This window comes from Xenia sp. Carnegie-2017, unplaced genomic scaffold (assembly GCF_021976095.1).
Source record: "Xenia sp. Carnegie-2017 unplaced genomic scaffold, XeniaSp_v1 HiC_scaffold_22, whole genome shotgun sequence".
NCBI lineage: Eukaryota > Metazoa > Cnidaria > Anthozoa > Malacalcyonacea > Xeniidae > Xenia > Xenia sp. Carnegie-2017.
This window is the reverse complement of record NW_025813485.1, coordinates 8,268,002-8,290,054: the sequence shown is the minus strand read 5'-3', so window position 1 is coordinate 8,290,054 and position 22,053 is coordinate 8,268,002. Positions and strand designations below refer to the sequence as shown.

The 22,053-nt window shown below is 33.8% G+C and overlaps 1 protein-coding gene across 1 annotated transcript; it reads right to left on the bottom strand.

Annotated features, from left to right (window-relative positions):
* Positions 1-6,153: 6,153 nt before the first annotated feature.
* On the bottom strand, positions 6,154-20,014 carry LOC124447293 (transient receptor potential cation channel subfamily A member 1-like). Its single transcript, XM_046998198.1, has 11 exons — positions 19,904-20,014; positions 14,726-14,849; positions 14,383-14,545; positions 13,788-13,874; positions 12,625-12,875; positions 11,155-11,449; positions 10,586-10,754; positions 9,878-10,105; positions 8,310-8,446; positions 7,701-7,940; positions 6,154-6,682 (listed from the first exon to the last, which is right to left on the bottom strand). The coding sequence occupies exons 1-11, from the start codon at positions 19,905-19,907 to the stop codon at positions 6,188-6,190; spliced, it is 2,193 nt and encodes a 730-aa protein (XP_046854154.1). The 5' UTR covers positions 19,908-20,014; the 3' UTR covers positions 6,154-6,187.
* Between the last annotated feature and the right edge of the window lie 2,039 nt (positions 20,015-22,053).

Here is a 22,053-nt window from a genome sequence, read left to right as displayed (position 1 = left end):
GACTTTGAATTTTATGTAAGCGTTTGGATTGAGTTTCGCCGAAAACGTCCCAAACTTCACAGCAGTAAGTAAAGTAAGGATGTATAAGAGCGTTGTAAATGGAAAGAAGTGTGTCTTTATGGACATAGTCTTTAGACTATGTCCCGACGAAGAGCTGATATCCCATTTTTCCGATTGAAAACAATAATCGTCAACATCTTTAAATGTCTGCTCGGTGCTGTATTCGGTTTGTCCCAGCATAATATTTTAGAAAAATTAATGTTTCATTAAAAAATCTTATATATAAGAATCGTAAAGCTGAGAAACACGACATGTTTAAAGTTTTTTCAAACATAAAACTCACACAATATATTGTGAAAACATTACCATGTGGGATGTATTTTCAATGTTTATGACAATCTACGCACACAGCATATGTGTTCTATACTTACAAAAAATCACTCTTTATCCACCATATCAGCCTTATTTTATCATATAGCATTTGTATTGGAGTTATCATTCCAGTCTTTCAACAGAGTTCGCTGGCCATGTCATGGTCGCCATGTTGGTAGAATTTCTCTTGATTCCAATTTAAAGTTCAACCAACATGGCGATTATCTCTTCGTCCTTTGACTCCGACAGGTGAATGGTTGCATTCCACATATTATCGCTGTCACACCTCGTAGTTGCTAAAGAATCGTTTCAATTCGTGGAACTTAAACACATTGCACAAGATTGAGAGGAATCATACATCGAGGATTAAATGGAATTAAAATCTTATTTTTCACTTTCCCTCTAACATAATAGTTACTATAAGTCTAATGTAGGGCATTCGCAACTATGCTAACATAATTTTTTGCATAATTAGCTTAACGAGGATAATTTTGTTTGTTTTTTTCCATAAGAAAAATGGCTGGCGTAATATTGCATTTTTTATTTCATTTGTCATCGACACACTGTATTTCGATATAGCAAAGCATTACATGTTTTAATTTTCTTATATTTGTGCAAGATGAATAACTTTCACTCGTAAAAACATTTACTTGTCCAAAAACAAAAGTAGGAAAGTAGCTACATCTTAAAACCTAACAGAAATAAAATATAATTCATGTACTCTCAGATTGTGGAGTCCCTGTGAACATATTAATCTTTCTTGAAAACGATATTATATAAACGGTCTCTAAACATGAACTGCTCATTTACATGACTTGCCTGCACTAATCCTTATATTATGACAATTCTCTGATGATTGCTTAGGAATAAAGTCAAAGCAGAGTGCTATCCAGAAACTGCCATTGTGACCAGTGAGCTTAAGTTACGTAACGCGCCCTCACGACGACGCTGACAGGAAGTGCATTCTATTGCGTCTGTTTGAAAATTGTCAAATTCAAATTCACGGCGTCATCGATGTTGTTTACTTCATTTGTGGATCTAAATATGACTAAAGAAACTGTTCACATCACATTTGTTTTTGCATCATATGCAACAGCAAGTAGTTCCCTAGTTTTTCTAAAGCTGGTGCTGGTCGTCGCTTTGCAAATAAATATGGTGTTGGTGATCAATTTTCTTAATCAGGTCTGTTGCTATGTCGCCGTCTTTTCCATACGCAGTTTAAAACAATTTCACTCGTCTCGCACCCCGTGGGCTTGGTTGCATAACAGGTAGAGCAGCGAACTAGTATCCCGATGATACGTGTTCAAGTGTCGTTCAAGGCACATATTTTTCATTTACGCATAAAACCACAAAGGATTTATTTTGAATTTATTAATACGTATATAATTTAGTGCACGAGCAGAATTACTGTAGCTGTGATTAAATATATGTTATTTAATTACCATTAATTAATAATTAGCACAGTTTTACTGATTAATACATGCAATTTGCATTGATACTAATGATTAATAGCTTCAGGGATATCTCTACCTCTAAAACATAATTCATTAAAAAGTTCGTAAAGAAAATTAGAGATAATTATTATAAAAATGTGGCAAACAAAATTTCAAAGAAAAACTTTAAAACAGAGCTCAAATATCAACAGATATTTGCTACTTATACGCAATCTGATTAGGAGAGAAAAGCTATAAAAAATATCTATTAATGTTCCGAGATTATTTTCGTTGTAGATCGCTATTCACCGTTATAATCGTGAAGCAGTTGTTACATGATAATACATAATCAAGTAAATTATACTTATTATTGTTATATACTTAAATATATTATTAGTTAACTAGTTAGTGATCTTTGTAAAATGCCTTACTCATACATGCATGTGTATGTTAACCACAATAACAGGAAAAGCTTACGTATAGGACGTGGTCAACCTACTGACCACAAACAACGTACAGGATACATGGTTAATCAACTGACCACAGTTTACGCACAAGCGGTTAATCGTACGTCATGGTGCAATCATATATAAGCCGAGAATTGAAAGTTGTAGTTATGTTGGTGCTTAGTAGAAGTCCACATCAGAAAAAAGCCTCATGTAAAAGAAAACGAACTATTTACGAAGATAACCAAAGAATCCAGATATATATCCAATCCATCAACGAAAGAGTCACTGAAAGTCTGAAAGCAGTTGTCTTAGATAAGTTTGAACATTTAAACATTTATATTATAACGATTATATCAAAATTATTACTATATTAAATAAATATCTTAAGAATTGACAACAACTTCTCCACAAGGTTTTACTCCTTTTGTTACGAGCAATTGAACCAAAAGCGGCTATTTTATTATTAGTCGAGACGTTCGTAACACAGTGAATTAAAACTGCCTTTAAAACGTTTAGAAAATTCGCTATTTGCTTTCAGATTAGCTAATATAGTAGTTTCTCTTCAAAAACCTAAATGCCTTTTTTGACATTAACTATCTTTTCCAATTTTTCCAGAATTTCCGAGTTAAAATCAATCATTTTGTTCAGTATTTTTTTATGATGTTCCTTAAGCCTGACTTTTAAAATCTCATCCACCTGCTGACGAGTAAGCACGTTGGGCTCATCATCCTCATCAATGTCATCTTCATCGTGGAACAAGTTCATTTCTCCCGCCAAAAATCGTTTGACTTTATCTGTGAAAGACTTTTTTTGATTGGGATATTCTGTGTACACACTTAAATATTTTCTTCGACGAATGTATGGCAATCGAGCGAAAAGCGATGATTCAACTGCCATTAGAAATTTTATCTGTAAATATAGGGGAAACTGCATGTAATATGCTGAAAACATACCTATAAGTGAAATCATGCAAAAAAATAAAATTTAAAGGCCTTTTTCTAAACAAAGTAACTAGTTTCTCTGTCTAAAAAGTAAAACATTGCAATTAATAATTATTCAATTACATATAAATAGCGATCAATTTTTTCGCTTGGATTTTATATATCTTTGCGACTAGCATTAAGACCTCTTTCAACAGTCGTTTGTGTCTATTGAGAGGAAAACACTTCTCAATTTATCATTGACAACAAGTCCATTAATAGACTTGGAAGTATCCAATGGTTTTTGGCTTGATTTTGTGGAAGTCATGAAACGAAGGTAATTGCACCGAATGATCATTTAAACATATCTAGCTGTACTGAATATAAGAGAACATTGATTGACTTAGTATGTACAAGTTTAAGTTAAAAGATTGTTTAGGTAGGGACTCTATAAAAACCTTTTTTGGTAATTTTACTGAAATTTGACTTCTTTTATACATTAGAGAAGTCGTAAAAGGCAAAGACAGCGTATTCATGAAAGAACAATAATACAAAGTTTTGGAGTAAAAAGGAAGAACCAGGATAAGCTGAAGCAAAAGGTGCGACACTTCTTCATATTTTCTGCAATGCATGTTTTAAAAAAACTTTATAGATTCAAATATGGGCATAACATATGTCCCAAGTTGGTTTAAAAAAATATGATAGTTTTTATACAAAAAGCTCATGGTGTCTAACTTGCAGTATTGTGAGCGGGTGCACAACAAGTTTTGTTCTTGCAATAACAGGCCATTTACAATCGAAATATTTGCACTTTCATTTTCAATTAGGCAAAATATAAGTTTATCACATATAAAAGTCCCATGTAATCTGCAACTTTGTAAAGCCAGGAAGTACGTTATTGGAAAATAATTCAGTCTCTATTCACTGATTCAAATTTTGGAAGTTCAAACAATCATTTTCGAACCTGGGGAAATTCTGGAAACGCAAGTCTATTGTAAAAAACATATAATCTGTGATTGACAGGTTTGGCACCTTTTTTATGTTGTTTAAAAATGTTAAGCAATGCATGTTATGCCTCGAAGATTTTTTGCAAAGGAGGATTTAGCTACTTCAATGAAAGCACGGATGACTGGAGAAGACGAGTAAAGGGTCTTTTCAGAATTCATCCATATGAAAAGGAAATGCTGTTGTATGCAGATGAAATTTATGAAATAAAAATGATCAAATTACAATGATCATGAAATTTATGAAACAAAAATTCCTTTGAAAACTAGCAGTGGCTGTTGACATGTTGTTGTCGAAGGCAAAGTTGTTTAGACTGGCGGGAAAATATTATAACTTATTATCAAGCGTCACTTCCGGAAAAATGGTGCGCTTTGATTGACTCAGAAACATTCTTGCCCGTCCATTATTTTCCGTAATCGACAATGGTCCAAAACGCGTAATTTTACAGTGAAATGTTAACAAACTTCGTAAAGCAAACAGCAAAACGCAAAAAAAAAGAACAAAAAACCATTTACGAATCTGAGTCGAAGGAAAAACACTCGGAAACACTCTATCAGTTTAACTATCCAGACAATATAATTTATTTTCGACTGATGAAAACTAGAAAGTGAAAGTTAACCCTTACAAAGCAGTAAAGACAGGAAAGAAATCAAGCTTTATTTCAGGTGAAATAATGCCATATAATAAACTTTTAATAACCTTGCTTTCTCGGTCTTTACTGAGAAATATCGGACCAAGGTCCTTTTGTACAGACCAAGCCCGTAGCGCGAGGTTTGTACAAAAAGACAGAGGTCCGATAATTCTCAGTAAAGATCTCAAGCTCAGTTGTTAAGGGCTTATTAATTCAGTTTGGGTGTTATTATTAAGTAAGTTCAACATGTTTCCGGTTTCACAATTTAGAGCGAAGAGATAGTGCAGATTGTATATTTTTTATTTATGATTGCTATACGTTGCATCGACATAATTTACAAGAGTAGAACCTCTACACGGACTCACTAAAACTCATCAAATATATAAACAGTAATACAAGTGATAATAAAAATTCTGAAATCTGAATGTAAATAAATATTCCAAAGTCCTCATATTTACAAAACAGATCAAACTTGTGGTCTGGAAAGGCCGGCGTAGTTTATAAGCGAATGGTTTTACTTTTGGAGTCCAATACGCATTTTACTAATCGAGTATAGTCCGCTTTTTACTAGTCCAGTCCGCGATTTATCATATGCCCACTGGTACCCTATTTAGAGCATGCATTAATGAAACACTTGAGAGAATAAGTTGAGAACCTAAGTTATATAAGCCAATGTTTACCCTCGAGTGCTCAAGAAATTTGGAAAGACAATGTTGAAATAATTGTTTATTAATTTCAATGAAATGGATGAAATGAGCCTCTTAACATTCCTTTTTACTAAAACATTGTAAGAAGACGACAAATATTCCCAAAGCTCTGTTTATAGAGCGAAATATTGTGTATCAGTTCGGAGTTTCTGTGTCTACAGTTCCTCTAATTTTGTGTAGTTCAATGAAGTTCAAGAGACTTAAACTCGCAAATTTGCAAAAATAGACGATATCGTAAATAAACCAACTAAATCATTTATCCAAATTGTAAGAGACATTATCAATAGTGAAAGTATAAAATGTTTGTTCAAAGTAAAATGCTGCGCGAGACAATCTCAAAAACTTTTATAAACGTCTAAACCGTCTATACCAAACCAATCTGCAATGTAAATTGAATTTTCTTGCAAAATTAGTTTTGATACTTGCGGCAAATTTTGATAAATTAAAAAGTCAGACTTGAATTGATCTTTTAAGATTGAATCTTTTAAGCATTCATGGCTCTCAAATTTTTTAACTTCGATTTTTGGAGACTGACCTTTTCAATGATTAAAAATTTTGCCCATGTAAATAACATAATAATTTTAAAGAAAATACATGGCAATTGATAAAAAAGATCTACAAGAAAACAGTTTAATTTGTATTATTTGTAAGGCTGTAAATGATTGCGAGTTTACTTGTAACGGCTATTAGACAAAAATTGAAATTGGAATGAGAAAATAGTTTGGACACAAATCAAACAATGAATCAAAAATAGTGGTTTATTAATATAAATGAACCTTTTCTTCTTTTTTGATTTCTCATCATACCTATAACCTATAGAAGCAATTTTCTTCATCAAGAACAACAAACTTACCTGTTGCTTAAGTCTTTTTTCTTTGGCCATTTTCATCACATACTGGGTATCTCCAACAGCTAAGCCAATCAACACGTTATTTATTACAATTGCCATCAACAATAAGAAAAACACGAATATGAACAGTTTCAGAGAATAAAACTCGTAGCGACCTTTTCCCAGGAATATAGTGTCATAACTGAAGTCACCACGCATCGAAACAAATGTACTCAGAATAGCTACTGGGAAATTCTCAAACCTCGGTTCTTCAGCCAGTAGGATGTAAAATGTCGATGCATATGCCATGCAGAACAACGAAATTAAAGTAACCATCTGCAATAAAGGATTGCAATTACAAGTACAACGTAGAGAAATGTTAGCAAAAAATATTTAGTTAGGGATTAAGCGTAAACCGGAGCCTTGTTAACAAAAAGCTAAGCTCTCCATTCTACTGACGTCCTCTAAAGCAAAAAGTGAAAAAAGTCGATTCTTTCTTTACAAAATATAGCAATGAAAACTCCAATGATGCCTCTCCTTTGTTGGCCAATTATGTCGTGTGTGCGGGTATTTCAAGTATTAGCAACGATTTATTTGTTAGAAATTGTTAACGTTTTTTTAACACCAAATTTTGCCGTAATGTTTTTTGATTGCACAATAACGGCAATGAAAAATGACAGCCTAAATTCTTTAATGGATTGTTATGACATCACATTGCTTAACTTCTGCATCTTGGAAAATATTCATCACCACAAATATTCATTTAACTGTTGTATTTGTTTATGAAACGTTCCAACGATGTAAAAGTGATGCTCTTAAAAATTTTATTATGCACAAACACAACAGTTAAATGAGTATTTGTGCTGATGAATATATTCAAAGATGATGTCATTGCAATGTCCTTTTTATAAAGAAAAAAATAGAATGTCTCTAGAAAAAAGTACACTAAGTCAATTCTACTATTGAATCATGTCATGTGTTCTTTCGAATGCAAACGATAAAATTTATGGGAAAAATTTGAGATAAGATTTCGTGTCATAAACTCTTAAAGGATTTAAGGTCAAAATCAAGTTCACTGTCACAAGTACGCATGAGCATACATGAAAAAATACATGATGATAAAACATACATGACACTGGCATTGAATAACCATGTAAAAATGATGATAATAACGTTGATTCTACGGGAGCAAGACTATAGGAAAATCAAATGGAAGAAGAGTTTATATTTAAATAAAGACAAAATGAAAAACATCAATTTTTTACTCATCAGTCATCAACGTTTTTATTATTTTATTGAATGCCAATGACGGGATATTTTATTTATTTCAGATCATTGTGCCTATACCACGAACCTTCAATACAGTTTTTGCCGTCTTCTGCAAAGTCAAAATGTACGTGCCAACGTCGGGAGCTCTTCGTAGAAACCAGATAAAGTCAAACCAAGAAATGCAGATTGCAATTGCTGCTGCACCAAACTGACGTTCGGTCTTCGTTTCTCTTATGGGTAACATGAAATTTAGAACGCACATAAACAAAGTCCATTCAAAGTAGTTTGAAATTTGCTTCAAATATTTCCAGCGATAACTGTACATCTATAAAACAACAAAGAGTCTTGATAAATTACTAAGCATATCAGTTAGAAATTGCTCTTCCTCGTGGAAACGAGAACATGCAGTGGTACGAAACTGCATGAACATTGTATATTATTGCTTTATTTTGGTAAAATATAAGCAGAATTCTTATTCCAATAAATATCCAGTTAATGACACGAAAATTAAAATTTCTTTCTTATCCCATTTTGACAAAATTTTACCTAGCTTTAAAATTCCAGTCAATGCAGTAGAACGAAAAGTTTAATTGCAAGCAGCAAACTTTATTTACACACCTATCGCATAAATAACATGAACAGACATTTAATAACAGGAATAAGAAACAAATACAAAATATTATAATCATTACACCTGTACAAATTCTTTGACAATGTTGAATGAGGTTAAAATAAGAATAATTGAAGAGGCAATAACTGGTCCAGTATCGCGAGGGTAAGCTACAGGCTTTGGATAATTACTTCGCGGCGTTGTTGAATTTCTGGCTTTTTCTGAAATGCAAAAAAATAGCTACAACAAATGTCCTCAATGCTCGAAGGACCACAGGAAAAAATATCAGATGGATGAAGCGTATATCAAATTTGTTCGAAGTGTTGAAGAATTAAAGTATATCAAAGTATATTCAACTTTGGAATCGAGTTTTCAAGAATGCATTATTATTTCTGGAGTGAGCAGTAAATATTTTCCCCAATTCACAATAAAGGTTCCGCCTGCTCCCTGCCCCGAACGCCTATGGGCCGTACCATCTAAAAATGCTAAAACACTGTTTGTAAGAATGTGCATTCATTACGCCATTGTTTTGCTAATCGCAATTGTGCAATAGCTAATCATCAGCATGCAAAGCAAATCCAACTAGTCCTCAAGTTTTATACTTTAACCCACTTTACAGCTCCTATTTCGTATATTTTCGTAGTAAATATTCTAAACTTTACTGCCCAGAGTAATGGCGGCCGTTAAACCTCCGGTATGCGCAAAGCAAACTGTGCGACACGCTAACATCAGAGGTTACCGACGCAAGTCTCCCTTTTATGTATTCTCTATTCTATGACCAGGTCAAGAAAAGCATTCTAGGAAAATTATAAGTCTGCAATATTCAACTTAGGTTACAGGAAACTCCACATGCATGCAGTCCTTAAAGTAACAACAAAAAACTTGATCTTCCCCTTTAAGTGGCATGATAGCAAATCTATAACAATCACCAAGTCATAATGAAATTTAAATGGGAGAAATATGCTCTCTTGTAATGTAATATAACGCAATACTACTCGTGCCATCTATATCAACCGTCAAGTTAGTAAATCTTGATTCTCGCGAGGCAGACCACACACAAAAAGGTATATTAAGAAATTTTGCAGCGAGGGATGCACCTGGATGCGTGAAAAGTTTGAATAATGATTTTAGTAGCAATAACGTTTGAATTATCACTTGCAACTCTCACGAAGCTCGATGAAACATAACTTAAAAAAAGCCACTTAAAGGGTTAAAAACTGTTTAGGAAGCAACTTTTCAAGAAAAGATCAACAACTAAATTTTTTTGCTCATTCTAAACACAGCCCGAAAGGAAATTTTCACGACCTCGAGATATATAATTATACATTCTTAATGAATAAATTGCAGATAATTTAGCCCAACTTAGACTATAAATAACTTCTTAAATGCCACGTGGCTAATGGGGTCAGTCGTGCTTATTATCTCATGATTTCAAATATACTTTATTTCAAAAATGTCTCAAAAAGTGTTGTAATTCTATAAAATTCATTTCTGTTAATTTTTGGTTATTGTTCAATCAATGTTTCCAGACTCTTTGTTAAAGCAATAAGAGGGACTCTCTTATTTACATGGCATTTAAGAAATTACCATATAGGCTTAGTTTGTGTTGTGTTTAATTATCTGGGATTCATTCGTCCAGTACTTTTAATTACCGTGGGGATGCAAACGTCCCTCTGCCAAAGCACCGCGAATCAAAGCAACGTAGACGTTAAACGATATGTGAAAACACAAAAAAAGGAGTAGGTCAATCAAGAAAATGTGGCATCCTTCTTCACGCCATTTAATGCTCAAATATTTCCTACATAGTTTATGGATCAAACACTGCTCTTCGTTATTCTTGATGATTGCTTTAAGTCCATCAAATGCAGGGGGGCTGGAACCTAAAAAGTTATTGCAAACACGCGCCATTCAAGTCATTATTATTGATTAGCGCTATCCACATTTGAAGCCTATTTCTGCAGATATATTCAAGTAAAGAGTGTTAAACTATTATCGTTTTTTATATACTTATTTCAGAAATTGTTATTCCTGCATCACAAGCATTTTTTGAAAGTATTTACAGGTGCACGCATTTCTTTATGGAAGAGCAAATACATATATAAGACTTACTCATTAAAAATGCTTCTGTGTTATAATTTACAAAAAAAAATTGGGAGTCATGTGAGCCTAGGATGATTGCTAATTGGAGGAGGCTCATATTCATTTATTCATAGTATTTTGTGTCACATTCTTTTGAAATCCATCCTTTTCAAAGGACTATGACATGTATGTATGATCAAATCCTCCTACGCCAATCCTGAGGTTAATAGCCTCAGAGTAACCGCATTAGTATCAACTTCAGATAAGTAAATATTACTTACCTGCAGAATCCAGAAGAAAAAAATCATAAGTTACACAGTAGTCGGGTGAGATTGGTTTGTGGGCACTTGTCACCACACAGCGGTTCAATAATACCTTGGCTTGATTAGGCATCTTTTCAACAAGATAAGCAGAGCATTTTTTCGGCCCATTCTTCCACTCGGAAGTCAGCTATACAACAACATACACATACATTTTTCTTTAGTAAAATATGCCGTTAATTCCACGTGCGCTATTTCCTATTTGTTATACAACATTGTGGAGGAGAAGAAATGGCCGACAAAAGAATATTGGTTAATATTACAGTTAATTTGTGACTTTTTTTGGCAAACTATTTAAAATGATTTCTTGAATAATTGTTGGCAACGTAAGCATTTCAGGACTTGATATATCTTGCTTTTAAATACCATCATTTAACATGTATCTTTTCAATAGTTTTTAACGAAAATTTAAACGAAAAGATGTGGTCACTTGCCATTGATGTGCTGCATACGTTTGTAAATGCACGTCAAGAACCTCATTTTAGTGGTAGAACCCCCCCCATCTTTTAATAAAAATATACGTTTCTCACATCTTTCCAGTATGGGCTGAGTAACAACTCTTCAACAATTTGATCTTGCTGGTGGAAGACAGCGATGTCCAGACAGTTTTCGCCACCAGTCTTTCTCATTAGTGGATCAGCATCATTTTTTATCAGAAAAGACACAATTTTTCGAAAACCTTTGGCACAGGCTATGTGTAAAGGTGTCCTTCCTTCAGCGTCAGTTGCACTTATCAGGGTAATTTCATCGTGAATCAGACGTTTGACGTTTGATATAGATCCAGCTTGAGTGGCTGTATGAAGCAGAGTTGAACCATTGTCGTCACTTAAACATAACAAAAAAATTCCTGTTTCAATTGCTCAAGCACTCAGTTATTTAAACAGAACACGAACACATCGTTAATGTTGTACATGAAATCATCTTGCTCATGCAAACAAAAGATTATTTTTTGTAAGAAGTGCTAAGGAATGGGCAATAAGGGATTTTTTTGTTGTAGCTAATGAATTTACAAAGCATGAAAAACTGATGTTTGAGAAACAGCTAATAACTGTTTTTTTCGAAGCTTAGAAAAATTACGGAGACGTTTTAGAGCAACCTGAAAGCAGATAGGAGCAAACCAGTGACCAAAGCTCGATAGAAAAGGGCCACGCAGTGTAACTTCGAAAAACGTGTTTATTTCTTATATAAAATAACAATCATGCGAAACCAATATAATTGAAATAAATGTTTTTTCTATTACATTTATAACGATGATTGATTTGTAAATTCACTTTAATGGATTTAGTTGATTGAGGTTTAATAGTTTAGCTTGGGTCGGTTTCCAAAGGCCAATGCAAACTCAGCTATAGACCAATCAATGCAAGCGTTGTGTTGTATAATTATTTTATAAATTTATAATTATACAAAAATATGAAATCAAGATATACATACAAATAATATGAAAATAGTAGGGAACTGACATTATCGTCACACACTTTCAAAGTAACCGTCCAATTCTGCAATGTTATATTGTTTATATGTATATAACCATGCTTCATATGCCCAAGTGCATGAGTCACAATAATCACGTGGATAACTTGGAGGTACGTAGTTTATATAAATATAATTATGATGCTAATTGGCACCACCACGTATTTTAAATTCACGTATTTCTTCATAAGAGTTTTAATTTGAGAGAAACACTTGCTTTTATGCTTTAAGGTTTACTTCAAGTTTCACAAAAGACGTTTTTATGAATAAATTTTCTTTAATTTATTCCTTACATTTCATTAGTAAAAATGGATTAACAATTTTATTAATGCCGATTTGAAATGTTTATCAACGAATATCCAACTTAATTTGTGAATATCTTATCATACAAGTTAAACCTTTGATATGCTAGAAATAACGAATGGAGCAAGAAATAACATGCTTTGTTATTATAATATGCTTTTTTAAATGGTGATGTTTTTATAAAATATATTTCTTTTCAAACACAAATATGTAAACATTTCACTCACATATCCAAAATGTTTGCACCGTGTGCGAGGAAAATGTCCAAGAGAATGCATTCGGGTAGAGCTGCAGCGTAATGCTGAGGTGATTTCCCATCGTTGTCTATGTCAAAGAGGGACTCTGGTCGAGCAAGTAGAATATCTTGTACAATATAGAGATTGCACGAATCCACTGCATAGTGCATTAGTGTTCGTCCATTCTTTGAACTACGAAGCGTGTATATATTCTGTTCTACACGAGCCAGAATTTGTATGCTCTGCAGAAAAAATATTTAATTTTTTAAAAAAAACCCAAAAATTCTAGCAGGCACTTATAAACCACATAACAAAATCAATAGATATACACACTTCAACAGGGAAACTAATGATAAAACTATGTATGATGCCTTTCAATTATAACTGCACGCTTTTGTTAAGATTGACTGAAGCTACTTAAAACTTTTAAAATATAAAATATAACCCCTTATTTGTTCGTGTTATGAAAATAAAAATAAGAGAAAACAGATAAGATTGAAACAAATGTTTGGATTTTTCTTAACATGTATTCATGATTGATTTGCAAATTCTCTTTGTTTGATTTAATTGATTGAGCTCAGATAATGTCTCATCATCATCAGACTTTAATATCAGACAGTAAATTCTCACCAGACTATAATAGATATTGCTATATTATTGTCTCCTTTCTTACCTCAAATATTGAGCTATATAGATGTTATCTATATTCGAAGTTTGCTTCGTTTTATATTATATTTTAACATAATTCATTGGATGTTTTCGTAAAAAACCTCAACAGCTCATTCTTACATCAGAAAATGCACATGTTGTGTATCTTACAGAAAATTCAGAGGAGTTATTCACCTTTTAAAAGGTTAAACTAAAAAGCTCGCAATAGCAACAAAATATCATGTATAAAGGTTAATTTAATGCAAGCAATAGCCTCGTTTTGTAAATGTACGTGCAAGCTTGCAATACCCCAAATTCCTTAAACACTCATTGCAAAAGAAGTAAAAGAAAATGCTTTTGTAAAATTATAGCACTAGAAATGGCCATTATGGCCGTTTTTAGCTAACTGTATTCAAAAACATCTGAAAAGCCAAAAATTTATGTAGCCATATGGAACTTTGGATGCGAGCAGACCTTGACGAAAAGACAAACGAAAGGTGAACTACCTTTCTTTGATTATGCAACACAGCGATATGCGCAGGAGTGTGTCCATCTATATCTTCACGACGAAGAGCTTCTTTAAGTTGTTTATGCTATGAAAAAAACAACGCGAAAAAAGAGTAAGATCAAGTTTTATTCGGAGTTTTCGGACTATCGCATCAATAACTTTTTACGCATCAAAGCTGGTAAAGAAGCCTCGATTAATATGTGTTTTTAACATAGCTTAATGAACCATTGTCAGCAACAATGCAACTTGTGTTTAACATTTTCAGTTTCTGGCCATGCATTTTCATGATTAAAAAATACAATCTAGGTTTTTAATTTGAGAATAATGAATGTATCTTTGTTGGAAATGGAAAGGATTTGGATCGTGAGGCCTGGACGATAATGACGCTTTGCTAAGGTTATTTTCTCCCTTTTACACCAGAGTTTTGAATAACGTCCAGATGTGACCAACTTAAATATGGGCAACAAATCTCATATATGTATATGTAAGTAATAATAACTTCATCGAAGCAAATGAAAATAGATGAGAAAAACATCGATCAATCCAGCTAGACAGACGCAACATTCCCTGTGTAAAAAGTAAAATACATATACCTTCTCAAATTTTTTTAAAAGAAATTCTAAAAGCTCTGCCTTTCGAGCACTGAGATGGAATATATTTTTGCCATGGTGATCACTGTCGGTTATTTTGAGGTTTTCAATCACCTTTATATGAGCAATATATTGCTCTGTCATATAGATGCCCCTTCGAACTGCTCTATAAATATCAGATAATGAGATCAATATTTTGAAGTCTTTATTTCTAATAATTAAATAATATTTTTTCAGAATGTGTTTTGAGAGTTAGTATTTTTGATATCGCAATTCACATATTTGAGTGTGAAATTTATTAAGTTTTACACATGATATTTAAGACGAAAGTCTGATTGTGACATACCGAATCAATGGATTCAAAGTAATAGAGCTTTTTGCCTTCGAACGAGTAATCACAACTGACGATTTTTCTTCGCCGTTCATGTTCTTCATTTCTATGAGTGGAATGCTTTTTTCCAATTCCATTGCTACATTCAAAAAACCTATTATTATACTGTTTCTTAGCGGAGGCCAGAAGATTGATAATTGGGGCTCATATCTATATGTTATAATCCCTACACACAATTGATTTCTACAGAAAATAGTAGATTGGGTCTTTGAATGAGAAAAGGTTTTTGATTTTGAATGTGTGAAAATTAGTCGAATGTCAATACCTGTACAGAAGCGTTTCATAATGTTTTTAAGTCTGCGTTGTGTGTGTCGTGAGTAATGTGTGTGTCGTGAGTAAGTATAGACTTGTTATTTTGGAATTTTCATTTGTGTTGGTCGTGATCGTCTTATCAGGAGTTTCGGTGTCTAGTTTGAGGTTGTTGCTTCGTTTGTTGTCGAGATATCGTTTTACGGTTCTGTTAATAAAGTGTAGTGGAAAAGAGTTTCGTAAAAGAGTGGATGTGATGTTTTTTATGTCTCGTTGAAAGCCATTGTTCGTATTGTTAAGTTTGTATGCTTTGTCAATCATTGTGCGTATAAGTCCTGTTTTGTATGAAAGTGGTGTGAAACTAAAATAGTTCGTCAGAAGTCCTGTGTATGTTGGTTTGTGATATGTAGATGTTGTACAGCCGTCATGGGATTTTGTTAGTAAAATGTCAAGAAATGGCAGTTGATGTTGCTGTTCAGTTTCAAATGAAAATCTAATATTTGCGTGCTGTGTGTTAATGTGATTATAAAACTTCATGGCCATATACGTTGACGATATTTTTTGTGTTTTTACTAACGAAACTGAGGCCATGAAGTTTTCAACCAGAGGTTCTCAGCCCTCACGCTTCTATGGCTTACCGAAACTTCACAAGAAACGAGAACCAGAACAATCGCCTCCACTACGACCGATAGTTTCATCAATCAACGCATACAATTATAACTTAGCTAAGTATCTTAGTTCTCTACTAACACCACTCATACCAGATGACCACTCCACTAAAGATTCCTTCACTTTCCTCGACGACTTCTCATCTTTCAACTCATCAACTTCTTGTCACAAATTCTTCATCTCCTACTACGTTGAAAGCCTATTTACTAACATACCACTTACTGAAACCATTAACATAGCAATTGACCTAATATTCACTCACAACCCCAGGTTCAGTATAAACAGGACAGACCTCACACAACTGTTTTTAATAGCAACAGCACAGACGCATTTTTTATTTAATGGAAAATTTTATGACCAGACGGACGGTGTTGCGATTGGCTCTCCATTAGCACCCCACTTGCTAACGTTTTCATGGGCTCACATAAACGAAACTGGCTAAACAACTACGACACTAAACCACTATTTTACCGCAGATACGTTGACGATATTTTTTGTGTTTTTACTAACGAAACTGAGGCCACGAAGTTTTATAATTACATTAACACACAGCTCGCAAACATTAGATTTTCATTGAAACTGAACAGCAACATCAACTGCCATTTCTTGACATTTTACTAACAAAATCCAATGACAGCTGTATAACATCTACATATCACAAACCAACATACACAGGACTTCTGACGAACTATTTTAGTTTCACACCACTTTTATACAAAACAGGACTTATACGCACAATAATCGACAGAGCATACAAACTTAACAATACGAACAATGGCTTTCAACGAGACATAAAAAACATCACATCCACTCTTTTACGAAACTCTTTTCCACTATACTTTATTAACAGAACCGTAAAACGATATCTCGACAACAAACAAAGCAACAACCTCAAACTAGACACCGAAACTCCTGACACGACGATCACGACCAACACAAATGAAAATTCCAAAATAACAAGTCTATACTTCAAATTACCATACATCGGACATTACTCACGACACACACAACGTAGACTTAAAAACATTATGAAACGCTTCTGTACAGGTGTTGACATTCGACTAATTTTCACATCATTCAAAATCAAAAACCTTTTCTCATTCCAAGACCCAATCCCTGATTCAATTAAATCTATGGTGGTATATGAATTAAATTGCGCGGGATGTAATTCCCGATGCATTGGCGAAACTTCGCGCCATTTATCCACCAGAATTAGGGAACATACCACAACAGACAAAAACTCTCATAGCTACCGACACCTTAAATCTCACTCATGTAAAACCAACTATTCACCCTCTTGCTTCAAAATCATCGACACTGCCGACACCTCATTCTCTCTTAAAATCAAAGAAGCACTCCACATTAACAAAACTAACCCTGACTTCAATGTTCAAGTTTTTAAATTCAATACAATATTTAGTTTATAATACGCTCGGACGCTCTTCATTAATTTATCTTATTTCCTTTTTATTGTTGTAATTTCTGTATCATATTAATTGTATATAAACCTTGTATCATTTATTATCTCACTCATACTGAAGATGGCATCATGAGATGTCGAAACATGTCTATTCTAAAAAAAGTCGTCGTGTATATAAATTTAGTATATTCATGATTCGTGAAGTTTCATGTGTCGTAATTAGATCACCACCTACACCAACTGCCAAATTAACAGTGTTGGCAATATGTGAATGAATAGCTTTTGATGTCTTGAGCACAATAGACTTTTAGGCTCCAAGTAATCTTTTCTTGAACTAAAGACGTAGTACAAGTTGAATGTGAGACGATGTTTGCAATTTAACTGCTTATGCAACTCCTAACACATACGTGACTAACTTTGATTTGGCAAGGAATGCGTTAGTTCGTTAATAATTATTCTGCTCTGACAATGCCACTAAAAATTGTCTTAAAAAGAACAAATAGCGTGGTGAATTGCCAAATACTAACGTAAAACTTAATTACTAACGTAATACCAATCATCATGGTATTTAAATTTTATACCAAGACAAAGTCTCTGTTTTACTACCTTTAGTTTATATGCAGCCGTATATACCGAAGAATTAATGTAGTTTACAACTTATAATTTCCAAATAGGGAGTTTTAGCAAGAGTACGACTACGAGAACGAGTACGAAATTTGACCGTGTAAGGGAATGGCACGAGGAAGGTTGTTGTCGTTATCGCTTCGTCAAAATTTTGCTTTAGTTGTAAACAACAGAACGAGCCTTTTTAATGTGTAAAACACCGACGTTTGCGAAGCAGCTACGGCTCTATTTGTCAATAATGATATCAAAGAATCGATAATACTGGTTTTGCGAGAATATAGGACTCTTTAGACTGAAAAATCTTCACTATTTTAATTTTTATGCAACATATATTTGTACTATTTTATTGTTTGTTTACCTTTCACTTTGCGTACGAAATACATGAAAGTTTTGCAGGGCATATTTTCCTTTTTAATGTACATCTGCGCTCAAAAAGGGTTCTAAATTAAAGCCTGGTTGCTCGAAAATAGTACTGTAAACTAATTTCTTACAGAATGAAGAAATATACCTACTTTCTTTGCTTAAACAGACATCGTAGTCGCGACTACGAATTTTTTACAAAACATCGTACTCAGATTGATGACGGCTACGTGTTTTTGTTGTCGCAACAATGTTTTCGCGCCAAAATGACGTAATCGTACTCGCAGTCGTACTCGTAGGCTCTGCTAAAACTCTCTAATGACTGGAACAGGACGTAATTGCGCTATTTTTAAGCTCAGGACGAAAAATACGTGTAGACGACTTTAGTAGGCTTTTTATGATGTGTTGTGCAGTTTGTCATTTGGATAATGTAAAACGAATCAACCGTTCATACGTCTAGTATTTTAGTATCTCGGCCTAGCACTAGTAAATAAGATCGATTAACGACGTTATCACATAATTCAGGTGATTTTACTCCAAAAGCAGAGAACATATTGAAACTCGTAGCCATGCATGTCTATTTAGGCCCTGTTCACGCGATACCGGATTCGCTGAGCAATCCGATACGAAAAATGCACTCTGTTCACACGATGCCGGATTCGTAAGACGATACATAAGTTTTTATATCGCCCCACTTGTGCGTGCAAGCGATAACGACGATGGTTGCTAATTCAAATATTTCGTAAGAAAATGAGAATTTTTTTTGACAGATAACTAAGTAGAGTTTTTTCTTAGGCGTATTAAGGTTTTTTACGAATGGGCGCAAGGACTGGAAGAGTGTAAAGTCCAAATACGACCGAATATATGTTGCAATTACAATAATACTAGAAAGAAGCTTTTCACACTGCGATAATACATTGTTAAAAGCTTAAACATGCCATGTTGAAGATATATTATATTTGCTGGTGGATTATTCATTTAAAACATAGTTTGTATCGCTATGTTTGCTTTCATTTTTGAAAAATCGCACGAACTTCTTAGTTGCCAAAGTGGAACGTATCGGATTCGAGCGTTCACACGACAACGGAACGTATCGGATTGGCTTTTATACCACTTCCACTGCGGAGTCAAATCGCTCCGGAAAAACGATATAAAGCGTATCGGATTTTAGCGGAGCCGTATGAACGCAAGGCCTATCCGGTACGAAAAGTAATCCGGTATCTAACCAATCCGGTATTGTGTGAACAGGGCCTTAGTATAAATATCGCTTAATTAATACAAACAGAGTAGTTGGTGATGGCAATTCAAATCAGGGTTAACGCAAATTTCCTAAAATGATATTATCATTTTGACCGGTTCTGCTGAGTAGTGACTGTATCATTATAAGTGAAATGCTTCAGTATGGTTTGTCATTAGTTCAAGCGATATTCATCTGTCTATAAAAAGTTGTAATCACCTCATGTCCATATATACGTCAAATTGTGTTTACATCATCTTGACGATTCATTTAGTGAGTTGTGTAAGTCACTTATTAGTGTGTACGTCACATATACTGTGTACCAGACTGATGTACTGGAAGGATCATGTGATATCATCGTTGTGAGATCTTCATTCAAACCCCTTGACTAAAGTAGATTACTAAATACATTTTATTTACACAAGTGCATCACTCTATTCAGTTAAATATTTTGCGAACAGTCATGTATCGACACTTATGACTTGCCGCGTCTGTCTCGAAGATGGAATGTTCAAGATTTGCTCTTTCAAACAATGAAATGAATTTTATTTTATAATTTAGTGACATAACTTACACATAACTACCTCATGTCCACACGAGCAGTAAGGCTGAATTGATACAGCTAAAGCTTAAATCCCAATGAAGACATCGACATGATTTGATACAACGCCGTATTACGTTGCGAAGTGTGGTATTTAGCATTCATGAATATTCTATAACATATTGTATTAAAAACAACAGACCTCCATCTGAAATCAGCCACCGTAAAAGTACTTCCTGAACCCCCATTGCCCAAATACTGCACACCGTAGATGAAATAAAAGATGAAAAAAGATTCTACGAAAAATAAGCATTGCCATTTCCCGAAGATTAAAATTCAACAGAATTTTTGATTTCCTAAGCATTGTACATTTGCAAACGAGGCTGAAACAAAGCAAAATATTTTTGCGTGCATGATATTCCTTACCGGTTACCTCACGAACTGTGTTAGAACAAAAGTGTCCCTGGCTCATCTCTCAGTAAAGGCCTGATCGTTATTTTGACGTATAACATTTTTCCACAAATTGCAAAACAATCATCTGTTTCAAGGTTTGACAATTATTTGACTCGTTTTTCGCATATTTAAGAATATGTTATTAGTCGAACAGAAAATTTCAATTTCTTTGACAGTCGAACTTCTTAGTCACCAAGGTATTTTGATTTTAATTCAGTATGTAAAGCTTGCCAAGATCTATTTACATGGCAAATAAATATATATAACAATAACAATAAAATATTCATAGCAACAAGTCATAAGCGTACAGAATTTGCGTGAGTGAAGGTGAGGCAGTTGTCATTTCACCCCCTCTCCACTCCCAAAGGAAAATTGAATATTGTAAAGTTAGGCAAACGTAAACATTCAACTGGGCGAATAATTTTTTCGCTACCTTTGTAATTGCGTAATAACGTATAAAACTAGACCAACATTTTCCTGTAAACATTTGAATTGTCAAACCTGCAGGGGCGGATCTAGGATTTTTCAAACATCAGTCGTCGACACCTGGGGGGTCCGAGGCATTCTCCCCTGAGAAACTTTGAATTTCAGAGCCTTGGAAATGCCATTTTCAGCGTTTTAGAGCAATACAAAATGTATTTTGTGGGCATCGTTTTTGCGTAAAAACAACACATTGTTCTTACGTTTTTTTCAAAAAAAACTGAAGTGAACAATCTTGAATGTTTTGCCAAATATTTAGGCTCATTATCATGCCAAATATATGGCTCATTAGCATGTCTAGGAACATAAAATTTATTTTACAATAATGCTATTCCAAAAAAGATATTGTATTTAAAAATTTCTATCAAGTTGTCAGGCATAGACCCCCCTAGAGACTCCCATTCAAACCTCTATGTAATGAGTTAAGTTAGAAATTTGGTATTACAAGGCACAGTTCATTAAATATAGAAAAGCTCAGACTTCAAACCATGCAAGTTTATTGTAACCCTTTACCCATGTCCACATACAGTGCCAGCAGATTCACCTTTTAAGAAAAAACTAAAAAATTTTTTCTGCCAAAAATTAAGCAAAAATTATCAGAGTGAAAATTTGCAATTAAGGACAGCTTAATGCCATTAATGTTTATTACGCATTTCACTAGACTATTATCTTCTGTAAGTATATGCAAGGTGTGCTATATAGTAATCACCAGTAGCATTGTATTTGCCTATACAAACAGAATGTAACCAACATGCCTTTAATCATATAATTACATGAATGTTAAAATTGGTTCATGTGTCATGCTTACTGGTTATGATAAATATCATTTCATATGATCAAAGCTTGTTTAAATGTAAATCTGAAATAACTTAGTTTAGAAATCATAATGATCATCAGAAAAATTACCTAGTGATCATGAAAAATACTTTGCTAAACTTTCTTTTATTTTGTTAAAATCCACTCTGGATTTCTATTACTTTATAGTCCAAGTGTTGTTTTATTTTCAGGTCATGAATTGCATCATTATCTACCAGCTCTTTGTACATTTCACATTGTAACAACATCCCTGGACAGGTTGTCATCACAAACCACATAATATGTTGGGCAACCTATTCTCGAGTTAACAATTCTTCAACAAGAGTGGAACATCTGGCTAGAATTAGATTTCAACAACAGAATGGGGGCATATATTGGATAACAGCAACTTTTCACATTTTTTTAAAAGTTTGCAAGATACACCAAACTCTTAT